This window comes from Cornus florida, unplaced genomic scaffold (genome assembly GCF_030987335.1).
Source record: "Cornus florida cultivar Cherokee Brave unplaced genomic scaffold, ASM3098733v1 CherokeeBrave_3.0.0_Hap2_Chr01, whole genome shotgun sequence".
In the NCBI taxonomy this organism is placed as follows: Eukaryota; Viridiplantae; Streptophyta; class Magnoliopsida; order Cornales; family Cornaceae; genus Cornus; species Cornus florida.
The window spans coordinates 105,910,051-105,923,230 of NW_026775571.1; the positions used below are offsets into that span (position 1 = coordinate 105,910,051).

The following is a 13,180-nucleotide window of genomic DNA, read 5'->3' on the forward strand; positions in this document are numbered from 1 at the left end:
CTCCCCCACCAGCACCAAGACACTCTTACCAACATTTATCCTCAAACCAGAAACAACTTGGAACCAAATCAGAACGCATCTCAAATATCTAAACTAAGATACATTCGCATCACAAAGAATCAAAGTGTCATCAGCAAACATCAAATGAGAAATCTCCAACTGGGAGTCAACATCCCTTCCTACCCGAAAGCCTCTCAAAAAGCCCAACTTAATCGCCCTTCTCAACAATCTGCTAAGGGCCTCCATCACAAACAAAAGCAGGAAGGGAGAGAGCGGATCCCCCTGTCTTAAGCCTCTCGAGCTAGAAAAAAAACCGGAAGGAGCTCCATTCACAAGAATCGAAAAACGAGCACTGGAAATGCAAAAGAAAATCCATCGCCTCCACCTATCACCAAACCCCATCCTCTCCATAAGGTAAAAAAGGAAACTCCAACTCACATAGTCATAAGCCTTCTCTATGTCAAGCTTACACAAAACTCCCGGGACCCCACTACGCAACCTGGAATCCCCACACTCACTAGCAATAAGGACTGAATCCAAAATCTGGCGGCCTCCCACAAAAGCATTCTGAGAATCCAAAATAATGCCATCCAACACTTTCCTCAGTCGAGAAGCAAGAACCTTCGCCGACAACTTGTAAAAACACCCCACCAAACTGATAGGGCAAAAATCTTTTACATCCAACGTCCCCCCTTTTTCGAAATGAGAGCAATGAAAGTGGCATTCAAGCTCTTCTCAAAAGTCCCTTGAGCATGGAAAGCATGAAAAGAGCCCATCACCTCCCCTCTAACCACCTCCCAACATTCCAAAAGGAATCTCATGGTAAACCCATCTGGACCTGGGGCTTTATCCCCGTTACAACTCTTCAAAGCAATCAAGACTTCCTCCTCAGAAAAGGGACCCTCCAAACCCGAACACTCCTCTCCAGAAATAATGGCAAACTGCAACCCCTCAAGCAAAGGTCTCCACCCAACAGACTCTGTGAATAACTTCTCAAAGAATTTAGTAAAGCCCTTGCAGATCTCATCTTCCTTACAAAGAATCACTCCCTGCACCCGAATTCTCCCAATATGATTGCCCCTTCTATGAGTATTGGCCAATCTGTGAAAAAAATTTGTGTTTTTGTCCCCCTCCTTGAGCCATAAAGCTCTAGATTTTTATCTCCACGAGATCTCCTCCATGATAGCAATCTTAGCAAAATCAGCCTGACACTCCGCCCTTCTAACCTTCAGAGAGTCCACTAGATCCCCTTGGCCTTCCATCCAGTCAATATTAGCAATCTCAGCAAGAACCCGATTTTTCCTCCATTCTATATTTCCGAAAACCTCTTTGTTCCAAATCTTAAGATTCCCTTTTAAAAGACGCAAACTGCTTGCGAGCACATGAATTGGGGTGCCAACCACCCCGAATCCCTCCCACCAAAGGCGAACCTTCTCCAAAAAACCTTCAGCCCGAAGCCACATATTTTCGAATCTGAACGGAGAACGTCTGCTACGCAATCCGCCACAATTCAACATCAACGGAACATGATCTGAGATAGGATGAGCCAACGTAGCCTGAACAACATCAGAAAATCTCTCATCCCACTCCCCCGACACAAGGAATCTATCAAGTCGAGCAAGAGTAGGAGGAGATCTGCCACTAGACCAAGTAAACGACCCTCCAAGCAAAGGAAAATCCACCAACCCAAACTCATCAATAAACTCCGAAAAGGACTCCATGTCAAAAGTCCACCTCCCCCCTGTAGATCTCTCTAATGGAGAACGAACAACATTGAAATCCCCTCCAACACACCACGGAAGAACCCAAAGCATCTAACCTCCCCCAACTCCTCCCAAAGCAAATGACGCTCACTATCCTCCGTAGGACCATAAACATCAGTGAAAACCCAATGAGAACCATCCTCCAGCAGAGAGAGAACACAAGAAACAGAGAAACTCCCAACCTGAGAGTCCACCAGAGACACCCGTCTGTTATCCTACATGATCAGAATGCCCCCCAAAGACCCAACAACATCCAAAGCCAACCATTCCACAAATCTCCCTCCCCAAAGGCTTCGCACCATTCTATCTGACATCGATGCAAGCTTAGTTTCCTGTAAACAAACCACATGACCTCCCCCTTTACGAATGACTAACTTCACCACTTTTCTTCTAACTGGGTCATTGAGACCCCGAACATTCCATGAAATGATACGTAGCTTCATAGGGAAACAACTGAAGAAGCAAACCCACCCCTCCTTCCACCAACCCTCTCCCTGGATCCCCTATTCCTCCTTTCATACGTGAAAAGATCATTGGACCCCCGCATCACTAACTCCTGCACCCTTTCCCTACCACCCTCCCTTTTTCTTGAGATGAGAATCAAGAACATCAATGAACAAACTCCTCGCCTCAGCCTCCCTGCCCTTGAATGACACTCCCAACCCACATTGATACTCCTTTATTGATGTTCTTTTCCCTTTTAGAGTATTTGGAAATACATTCGGAAGGGATGGAATGAGTTTTCTAAGCATATCAGATTCAGAGTTCATGATGGTAGGGAGATTCGGTTTTGGGAGGATGTGTGGTGTGGAGACCGCACATTAGCATGTTCTTTCCCTAGACTGTTTAGGATTGCGGCGGATAGGCATGCCTTGGTGGCTGACTGCTATCGTCTTGATAGCGGGAGACCGGTTTGGGATGTGTTGTTTTAGTGATCTTTTTAGGATTGGGAGATGGTTGATGTGTTGGTTTTTTAGAGTTGTTGTATAGCCAGGTGATTCGGGAAGGAGGAAGGGATTCTCTAGTTTGGATTTCTTTTGCTAGGGAATGTTTAGTGTGGGATCTTTTTTCGGATGCCTTGTGGACTCGGATGGGGTGGTATTCTCGTGGAAGGCTGTGTGGCGCACTAAGGCACCATTGAAAGTGGCCTTTTTTGCTTGGATGGTTGTGTGCGGTAAAATTTTGACGTTGGATAATTTGAGAAGGAGAAAGCTTATCACGGTGAATTGGTGTTGCATGTGTAAATACAATGGCGAGTCGGTTGATCGTTTTCTCTTGCATTGCCCAGTGGCGATTGATTGTTGGAACCTTTTGCTAGGTTTATTTGGAGTTTGTTGGGTCATACCTAGATCTACGAGAGGCTTGATGGATACCTGGAGAGTGGGTTGGGTGGGAGCACAGGCTCGAGGGTTCTGGAGGATGGCGCTTTTGTGTCTTTGGTGGTGTTTGTGGAGGGAGCGGAATAGAAGATCCTTTGAATGAGAGGAATCTTCCATCACTGTTCTGAAATCTTCTGTTATTAGCTCTCTTTGTTTTTCGGGGTTCGGGTAGACTCTGCTCTTCTGCTGAGGAGATTGTTGAGTTTTTGGCTTCCTTGGGGCCTTAGGGTACCAAGGTTTTTGTGGTTTTGTTAGGGACATGTTCCCCCTTTGAACGCTTTTTTAATGATTTATTTATTTATCAAAAAATAAATAAATTTATCTTTTAGTGTGGCATTTTCATTGTTTGATAGAAAATTGTTCTTGGGGGTTAAGGTTCATAAACATGTATGCAGTATGCTTGCTTAAGAAGAGTATATGGACCTTTTGTTGGATTGAGGTCTTCTTTTGTTGATCTACTTTTAGTTTGGAGAATCTCTACAATTCCAGAGAATTGATGGTCTTTGATTGCTTCTTATGCTTTTGTATGGAGCTTCTCTATTGAGTGATAAGAGTCCTTGTTCTCTCAGTCTCTAGAAAATTGAGCAGAAAACAAATCCTTCTTATTCAATTGGAATATTTTGTCTGAAATTTCTGGGCAATAATTGTAACAGAATCTATAGTTAATGGACATTTTATGGTCTGTTTTGCTTTCTGAATGCTTTATAGCTTTTTTTGATAAATAAAGTATTATAGACAGCACTCAAAAGGGGATTGCATCCCAGGAACTACACAAGGGCCAAATAATGCCCTTACACAATACACACTCATGGTATCCACAAAGTCCACTGTCTCCCCTATAGAATTACAAAATCTCCCCCTAATCCAAAAAAATAAAGTACTAAGAATAGAGAACTTAAGCGCACTAATAGGGGTTTCCTCTCCCTCAAAGGACCTCCTATTTCTTTCTTTCCATAGGGACCACCACAAGCACAAAGGCGCAACCGTCCAGGCAACACGGACCTGGGCTCCCACAAAGCCGCCCCTCCATTCCTCGAGCATTTATCGAAGAAAGGGGCATAACCCACTGAACTCTAAAGATGTATAGTAGCATATCCCAACAATCTCTAGCCATCAGACAGTGGATAAGATGGTCAACTCTCTCCTCAGCCGCTTTGCACATGAAACACCGGTTCACAAGGGTCTGCCCCCTCCTCCAGTTGTCTGTCGTAAGAATTTGGCCCAACACCGCTGTCCATGCAAAAAAGGCCACCGTCAGAGGGGCTTTGATGTGCCACACTGCCCTCCATGGAAAAGGAAGAGACTGTGTACTCACCAGGCTCGAATAAAAGGATTGAACTTTGAACCTCCCCTGAGAAGTGGGAGTCCAAACCACTCATCCATCTTTGTACCCTCCACCTTCTGGTGATACAGCATTGCCAAGAAATTAAAGATGTCTTCTAATTCCCGGTTCTGGAAATGCCTCACGAATTGCACATCCCATGTCAGCCCTCCACCATCAAGGCAATAGCAGTTGGCAACCATGGCATGTCTATCTGTCACAATCCTGTGAAGCCTCGGGTAGATGCGGGCGTGAGAGCGATTCCCGCACCAAATATCCTCCCAAAACGAAATTTGAAACGAATTTGTTTTGAAAACTCATCCCAACCCTTCCGAATGGATTTCCAAACACCAACACCAGCCGAGTCCCGCACCTATAAAGAACATCACCCTCCCCTTTCCTCCCCGAACTTCAAACTAATGACCCTTCTCCAGAGATGATTCCTCTCCACCCCAAATCTCCACAACCGTTTGCCCAACAGAGCTGTATTGAAGGGGGTAAGTCTCCTAATCCCCAGCCCGCCCTCCTGTAGAGGCCTGCAAACCCGATCCCAGCAAACGAGGTGATACTTAAACTCCTCCCCAATCCTACCTGGCTATCCCACAAGAAGTTCCGTTGGAGTTTCTCTATCCTCTCTCACTGAAACAGGGATCTAGAACAGAGACAGGAAATAAGTTGGCATGTTTGAAAGTGTGGTCTTTATAGCTTTTGATTTTTGATCAATTTGCTTTCTAATGAAAAATATTGAATTTAAAAGAAGATAATTTTACGACCTGTTCCCTGTGTAGCGCACACACTTCTTTGAGGAGCAGTATCGATATTGGGAATGAATCCAATTCGAAAATAATCCTAGATTAATGCTTGAATGCTTACTGGACGTATTATCCATATGTAAATGAACATTTATCTTTCAAACTCATAGGGCACATGTTCAAATTGCCTCAGACATTGAAAATTTGAGATACAACCCTTTTAAAATAGTATAGAACTACACTTGAGTTTGAATATTGAAGTTAGAATATTTAATTAACTAAAAAAAAAATCATTATTTATCATATATGTTTATAAATATATTTATTGTCATGTTTGCCTTTCTGTGTCCTTTATTTCATGCATCCATGCTCTTTTGAATCTGTATCCTGTGTCAATGTGTCTCCTTTATGGTCTGATTGGTAGGAGGCTAAAAGTTTTGGTGCTTGTCTCGTGAGAGGTTTAATGCAGCTTAGTTATCAAACCAAACAACTTTATGACTTGTACTTTGTGCATTCTAACTTAGTCTCCCCACTCTCCTTTATTAGCTTTGTACAGAATTTTGAATGGTCCTCTGGAAATTGCATTAGCGTATTTTAGGCATATGGTAATCATTAGGCTATGTCAGCTTCTGCTCTAGGTTGTTTGGAATGATTAGTGTCCTGCACTTCCTTGATGTGAATATTGTGCTGTAGGCTTGTAGCTTTCTAGCATGTTGATACTGTTTGCCTTAATTTTGTTATTCTATATGCATCTTTATGAAATCACATATTCCTTGAATAAAAGAATTTACTTCTTCTTTTGGGAATGCTTGATGCAGCGGGAATCACGGGCTTGAGTTTGGACACTTTCAAAGGAAACTGGAGTCCAGATTATCAAACGACTAACAATGCTGGAATACCTGATCCTGAGGGAAAGATATATTGGAATTTTAAGTAAGTCATGCCAATAATTCTAGGTACTGTCGATATATAATGTTGGCTTGTATGAGTTTATTCCATATAAATGTGTCAAATGCTGGGTTTTGATATATTTACTTAGGAATTGGTGTTGCATGTTGATCCTTTTCTTGGATCATTTTGACATTGTAAGCCCAGTACATGGGGTTGTTAAACTATGGGGTCTCTAGAGTCTTTTATCTTCTATCATTCTGTGTATTTACTATTTGGTCAATTATATTTAATGTAAAATTAGTGTAGTTATCTGGATAATAATATATTCATCTTTGTTAGTTGCATTTGCTTCATGGTTGGAGACTCTGTAAAACGTGAAATCCTTCAATTTATTATTATTATTATTATTATTATAGCTAAAAGGTACTTTCTACATCGCCTTTTCCTACATGTCATACTTGTAGCTCTATGACCTGCCTAAAGCTGGCAATCAATGGGAAATGTTACAGGAGTTTCTCATCACCTTTGTGGTATTCACAAAGAGAGAATATAGGACATTCTTGATCTAATTATATGATTATATCCAGATGAACTCTGCTAGCAGGTTTTAGGTAACATTATGAACCTACCATCCAGATTCCAGGACTCTGGTGAGGAATTGAAATTTTATTAATAGCCTGGCATAGGGAATTCAGTGTATTTCTTCATCCTATTCATCTAAGTTTTTGTTAGAGAATTTTGCATTTTTTTTTAATTAATAAGAATTAAAGAGATTCTTAATAGCTGTGTGCTTCTTTTACAACCGCTGGAGCAGTTTCAAATCGACTTGGTGGTTGTTGTTCTGTTGCAAATGTTTCTAACCCCAGTGACAAGACTTTGATGTTTGTCAATTAGTGTTCCTCTGAAGTATGCCATGCTGATTTTTTATAAATGGATTTGGAATGTTGTTGACTTGTTTCCTGGCTTTCTAACTACAATAATTTTCACTACTGTCAGTGCATTGGTCGGTCTCTTTTTCCCTGCTGTAACGGGAATTATGGCAGGTTCAAATCGCTCTGCATCACTTAAAGACACCCAGCGATCTATTCCTGTTGGAACACTGGCTGCAACTCTCACGACTTCTGCTATGTATCTATTTTCTGTGTTATTATTTGGAGCTCTGGCAACCAGAGATAAACTTTTGACAGACAGGTATTCTTTCATACAATGTCTTAAAGTTATAGTTTTTTGTCAGACATGTCCGTGTCCGTGTCCTTGTCCGTGACACTGTTTTATTAGGTATTCCTTGGTGAGTACTTTTTGTTCTGCTACTATTGGTTCATTCGGTGTATGTCTTATATGGCTAGCCATTCTGAAAAAAACATTTGAACTCTCTTGCCCATTATTGAGATGACTCAATTGAGTCATCTTGGATTTTGCCGGGGGTTCAAAAGCGTATTTGTGATGCATTACAAAAAAGAGGGAGACGAATGCTGTTGCTGCATTATTGCAGGTGGCAGGATGTCTGGTGCGTATTGCCCAAGATGTTCCTCAAGGCGTCTTGCTATACCGCTGGACATCATAGGTTCAATGCCTTCTCATTCTCAGCATGGAAAAATGGGTTATTTGGAAGCAAATCCCGCTCTGTTCTTCACATTTTCCTCTCCCAATGATGAAGCAGCCACTCAACTCCAAATTTCTGCATAATGACGTCATATTTTAAAATTTTCATTCTCCAATAATCAAATGTCAAATAATTGTGCATCTCGATAATAAATAGTGTCATTTTCTTAGTTTGATACTTGGGTTTCTTTTGCAAAAATAGATAGCTGAGTTTCACTTGTATTTTAGTTATTTAAAAAATTAAAAGTAATTGTGTTTATTCTTTTTGATTTGTGGCAGATCTAGATGTTTATGTTAAATTGTTAATTATGTGTGTACTCATTTGTTTTTGTAGTTCTCTATATATTCTTTTAAAAGTAAGCAAAATAAATAAATTTCATTGTCTTGCAACATGCTTAAGTGGAAGTACTTACGAATCCAGTGCAATGGCTGAATTTTTATTCTATTTTTTCGAAAATGCTAAAAGTTTGATTTTGTATTACTTTTTTGTTTTTAATTCATATATAACATTAAATGATGTTAATAAATATAATATATGTGGAACTATTTAAAATGCCAAATCAAACCACAATTTTATTTTTTAATTTATTCAAGAAAAAATTAATTTATGGATTTTTTGTTTCTGAAAAATAAATAAGCATATTAAAATTATATATTTTCTGATAAAATATAAAACATGTTAAGTAACTAATGAAGTTCCACCATTGTACTGAAGAGGCTTATTTTTGTTAATGTAAATCGTCACATTTATGGAAAAAAAAAAAAGAAAACTACTGAATTTCCCGAAAATCTGATTTTTTATTTTTTGGGAAAGAAGTGAAAGTAAAATATAATTATAATTCATCTTTATTACAATGTCTTGACACTTGATAGTTAATAATTTATAGCTTTGCATTTTATAATTCATCTTTATCTGTGAGTGGTGATATCACGAGACTGAAAGGGCATAGTAGGATTGAGAAATGTTGACTCGTGTATAAAGACATTGAACATTGTCAAAAGAGCTTTTTAGGGTGCTAAAACATTTGGTTCTTTAAAGTATCCTCAAAGGTGTCTTTTGTCTGTTTAGCAGTCCTGGATGCTGTCTTGACTATTATTAACAATCTTGATGTCAAGAAAATTCTCCCTAAATTGGCGTTTCATGTGAAAAAGGCAGAAGAATCAGTTAGTCATCTTCTCATTCACTACAAGCTTGTTATAGAGCTTTGGAGCATGGTCCTATCTCCGTTCAGTGTGCTTTGTGTTATGCCAACATTGCTAGTTGAATTTGGGTGCTTTGGATTCATGTGGAGGACTCAGAGGAAGAGTTGCCGTAGTACCTTCAAGGAGGAGGTGTATATTAGGGAATTGAGGAGGACAATTTCAGCCTCTTTGCAGTTTTTGGACTTCATGAGAATACTCTGATACTCCCTCCATCCCAATTTAAGTGTCCCTTTTTGGGAACTTAACTTTTTAAGAAGTAGTTTTTAATATTTTTTTTTATTGTATTGGTAGTGAATGAATTACCAGATCTATCCATGGTGGGTCCAAGTGATGTGATGATGTTTTGTTTTATAAGTTCAATGCAAGAAGGGTAAATTGGGAATGATGTAAAAATAGTACATTGACTTTTTGATTTGGGAGCTGGACACTTATTATGGGACACAGGGAGTATTTTGTATTTGTTGAGTTTCTAGATGCTTTGTACTTCTGTTATGAGCTTGTTTTGGTTTGCTCCTTCCCTTTTTTTTTGGTTATATATAAGTCACATTTACTCATTTGAAAATAATTTAGTAACGCCTACAAACCTTTATAGACATGTCTCTTGGAACTCTATCTCCAAGTCAACAAAAACCATGTTGTAGATCATTTTGCTTGCTTCTACAATCTTCTACTAATGGCCTTGATAGGTAAATGGCCATTATAGTGGATCTCCGACATAAATCCAAATTGATTTTCGGACAGTGTACATTCTTTCCTTTAGTCTTTGTTATATTACCCTTTCCCATAATTTCATAGTATGACTCATTAATTTAATTCCTCGATAATTTCTACAATTTTATGGCTGCCCATGTTTTAGGGCTTATTAAAAACAGATGGTTGTGTGAAGTTGAATTGATTTTCTTTCACCAATTTAGGGCATAACTGAGATACTCATGCAGGTTGCTTACAGCTACAGTTGCTTGGCCTTTTCCAGCACTCATATACATCGGAATAATTCTTTCAACCTTAGGCGCAGCCCTTCAAAGCCTGACTGGTGCCCCACGTCTGCTTGCAGCAATAGCCAATGATGACATTCTGCCTGTTCTTAACTACTTCAAGGTTGCAGATGGGAGTGAGCCTCACATTGCTACACTCTTTACTGCTTTTCTCTGTATTGGGTGTGTCATAATTGGGAATCTGGATCTAATCACCCCGACCGTAACTATGTTTTTCCTCCTATGTTACGCGGGTGTGAACTTATCTTGCTTCCTTCTGGATCTTTTAGATGCTCCCAGCTGGCGTCCTAGGTGGAAAATTCACCATTGGAGCCTCTCTCTTCTTGGAGCATCACTTTGTATTGGTATGCTTCTTAATCTATTTCACTTCTAGTTTTTTTATGCACTTTTTAATAATTGGAATCATGCACTTTTTAATTGTCTAGAGAGAAACTAGACAAGGCTATTAGATTTGCCTTTTCTTCCTGCAGGGAAAAAAAAATCTTTTAAAATATCTGACTCTGTTACCAAACTGAGAGTACTGAATCGTGTTAATCTGGTTTACATTTGAGAGATTGGGGCTCACCATCAATATGCCTACCTGCTAGTGGCGGGTAGGGCTGCTAGTTACAGATGCTTTTAGAAATCCAAATATCAGTATGTTGGTGGACTTAATAGTTAAGAGTTTGGGAATTTGGTTAGAGAATATTGCTGTACATGTCAGCAGAGTCCCCTCTTCTTTTTTCTGTTTTTTTCCCTCACTAGATTTTACTGTTGGGATTGAGTTGAAGTGAATAAGTTTGGGCTTGTCCGTCAATGCATGGATACTAGTGTGTGGATTAAGGAAGGACTCGTGTCCTAGGAACATTGTATCTAATTTTGCCATAAAAGTTAGGGCTTTTTGTCAAGTCTACTGAGGGGTGTGTAGGATGGATGCGATAGACTGCTTGATCCTGCCAGTGTGTGTGTGTGGATATGCCCGGTATCTAAGTATCATATTTTATCTGATGCTGTTATTTTCTTGCAGTGATCATGTTCTTGATTTCTTGGTCATTCACTGTGGTGTCTCTAGCCCTAGTGAGCCTCATATATTATTATGTGAGTATCAAGGGGAAAGCTGGGGACTGGGGTGATGGTTTCAAGAGTGCATACTTTCAACTGGCACTCCGTAGTCTTCGATCTTTAGGAGGTTTGTATTTTTATTTTGTAAAATTTGAGTGTATATATGTTGCATTAAATGTTTGAATAGATCTTTCTACGTGCTTGTTTGAAGCTGTCTAAAGTGTCAGTTATCAGATTTGTAGTTTAAAATACTTGAATGCAAACAAGTTTTTAAAAGTTATTCAATTCATTCTTTTTAAAAATTTAACAAAAGGTGAAAAAAGAATACTATCCAGTATCAGTCCCACCTATGTGGGGGTGGTGGAAAGGTGGACATAACCTAACTCATGTTTTATTTTGCAATGAATGCCCACCCTCGTACTTAAATATCCATTTTTAAGCTTGATAACCAAGATAGCCATTGCACCAACCAGTAAAAAAAAAGTGAACTAAGAGTCAAGCTACTGATCAAATAATTATTTACCGAAAAAAAAAAACCACTGATCAAATAATTCGTTAAATTTCAAATTTGTGCAGTGGATATATTTTTCACAATTATGAAAATGCAAACATGGTAACTGGAAGTCTAACTAGAATATATTTTTTGGAATTATTCTGCAAAAGAAGGTTTACTGATCTTATTAAAATTTGTTAGGACCTTTTGGTCTTTACATTGGGAAAGTAGGACTTATTCCTACTTTTCTCTAAATAGGAAGGGAAAAAGAGGCGGTAAAAGCAAAGGCATACACAACCTTTAAAATCTTGAACTATCCTGTTCATGTCCCAAACTTTTTCTCCTATCCTGTTTGGTGAAGAACTTGAATTGACGAGCATTCTTATTACAGTATAGGTTTTCTGTTTTTTTAAACTTTATAGTGGATCTATGTTGGGTTCTTGTAATTAACCTCTACTTGTATATGCAGCAAACCAAGTTCACCCAAAGAACTGGTACCCAATACCCCTTATATTCTGCCGGCCGTGGGGTAAACTGCCAGAGAATGTACCCTGCCATCCTAAACTTGCTGACTTCGCCAACTGCATGAAGAAAAAAGGCCGAGGAATGTCCATCTTTTTCTCTATCCTAGATGGAGACTACCACGAGTGTGCTGAAGATGCAAAGACTGCCTGCAAGCAGCTCAGTACCTACATTGACTACAAACGGTGTGAAGGTGTAGCAGAGATAATTGTAGCACCCAGCATGTCAGATGGCTTCCGTGGCATTATCCAAACCATTGGTCTAGGCAACCTCAAGCCCAATATCGTGGTGATGCGTTACCCAGAAATCTGGCGTCGTGAAAACCTTACTGAAATCCCAACCACCTTTGTAGGAATAATTAATGACTGCATTGTTGCAAACAAGGCGGTTGTTATTGTCAAGGGTCTCGATGAGTGGCCTAATGAGTATCAGAGGCAGTATGGTACTATTGACTTGTATTGGATTGTGAGAGATGGTGGTCTCATGTTGCTTCTGTCCCAGCTCCTCCTTACAAAAGAGAGCTTTGAGAGCTGTAAGATTCAGGTCTTCTGCATTGCAGAGGAGGATTCTAATGCAGAGGAGCTCAAGGCTGATGTGAAGAAGTTCCTATACGATCTTCGGATGCAAGCTGAAGTGATTGTTGTCACGATGAAGTCATGGGATGTCCAAGTGGATAGTGGGGCCCAGCAAGACGAGTCAGTGGAGGCATTTACTGGTGCTCAGCGGCGGATTGGTAAATATTTAGCAGATATGAGGGAGAAAGCTCAGAGGGAAGGGACACAACTAATGGCTGACGGGAAGCCTGTAGTTGTCAATGAGCAGCAGGTGGAGAAGTTCCTTTACACCACATTGAAGCTGAACTCAACAATTTTGAGATACTCGAGAATGGCTGCGGTGGTTCTTGTGAGTTTACCACCTCCACCTGTCAACCACCCAGCATACTTCTACATGGAGTACATGGATCTATTAGTCGAAAATGTACCTAGGCTTTTAATTGTCCGGGGATATCGTAAGGATGTTGTCACATTGTTCACGTAGTTGCTTTTAGATTGGATCCTCGGACGGTAATTGATGAAATTCTGGGTCCTGTTGTTCATATGTTTTTGTTTTACCCCCTTTTCCTCAATGATTGTAGCTCTAATGTTATTCTTTTTGCCACCAACGTTGTAGCAAATTTTGTTATTTTAATGGGAAATTTTTTCAAAGTTGCCTTTTTCA

At 39.7% G+C, this 13,180-nt stretch overlaps 1 protein-coding gene across 1 annotated transcript in view; it reads left to right on the top strand.

The window, feature by feature from the left end:
* Window positions 1–13,180, top strand: part of LOC132311951 (cation-chloride cotransporter 1-like) — a 46,008-nt gene extending 32,828 nt beyond the window's left edge. Inside the window, exons 9-13 of the mRNA XM_059810131.1 lie at window positions 6,034–6,148; window positions 7,103–7,297; window positions 9,850–10,250; window positions 10,913–11,074; window positions 11,910–13,180. Of these exons, the coding sequence (XP_059666114.1) occupies window positions 6,034–6,148; window positions 7,103–7,297; window positions 9,850–10,250; window positions 10,913–11,074; window positions 11,910–13,000 (1,964 nt within the window). The 3' untranslated portion in view covers window positions 13,001–13,180. The remainder of the gene's footprint in view (window positions 1–6,033; window positions 6,149–7,102; window positions 7,298–9,849; window positions 10,251–10,912; window positions 11,075–11,909) is intronic.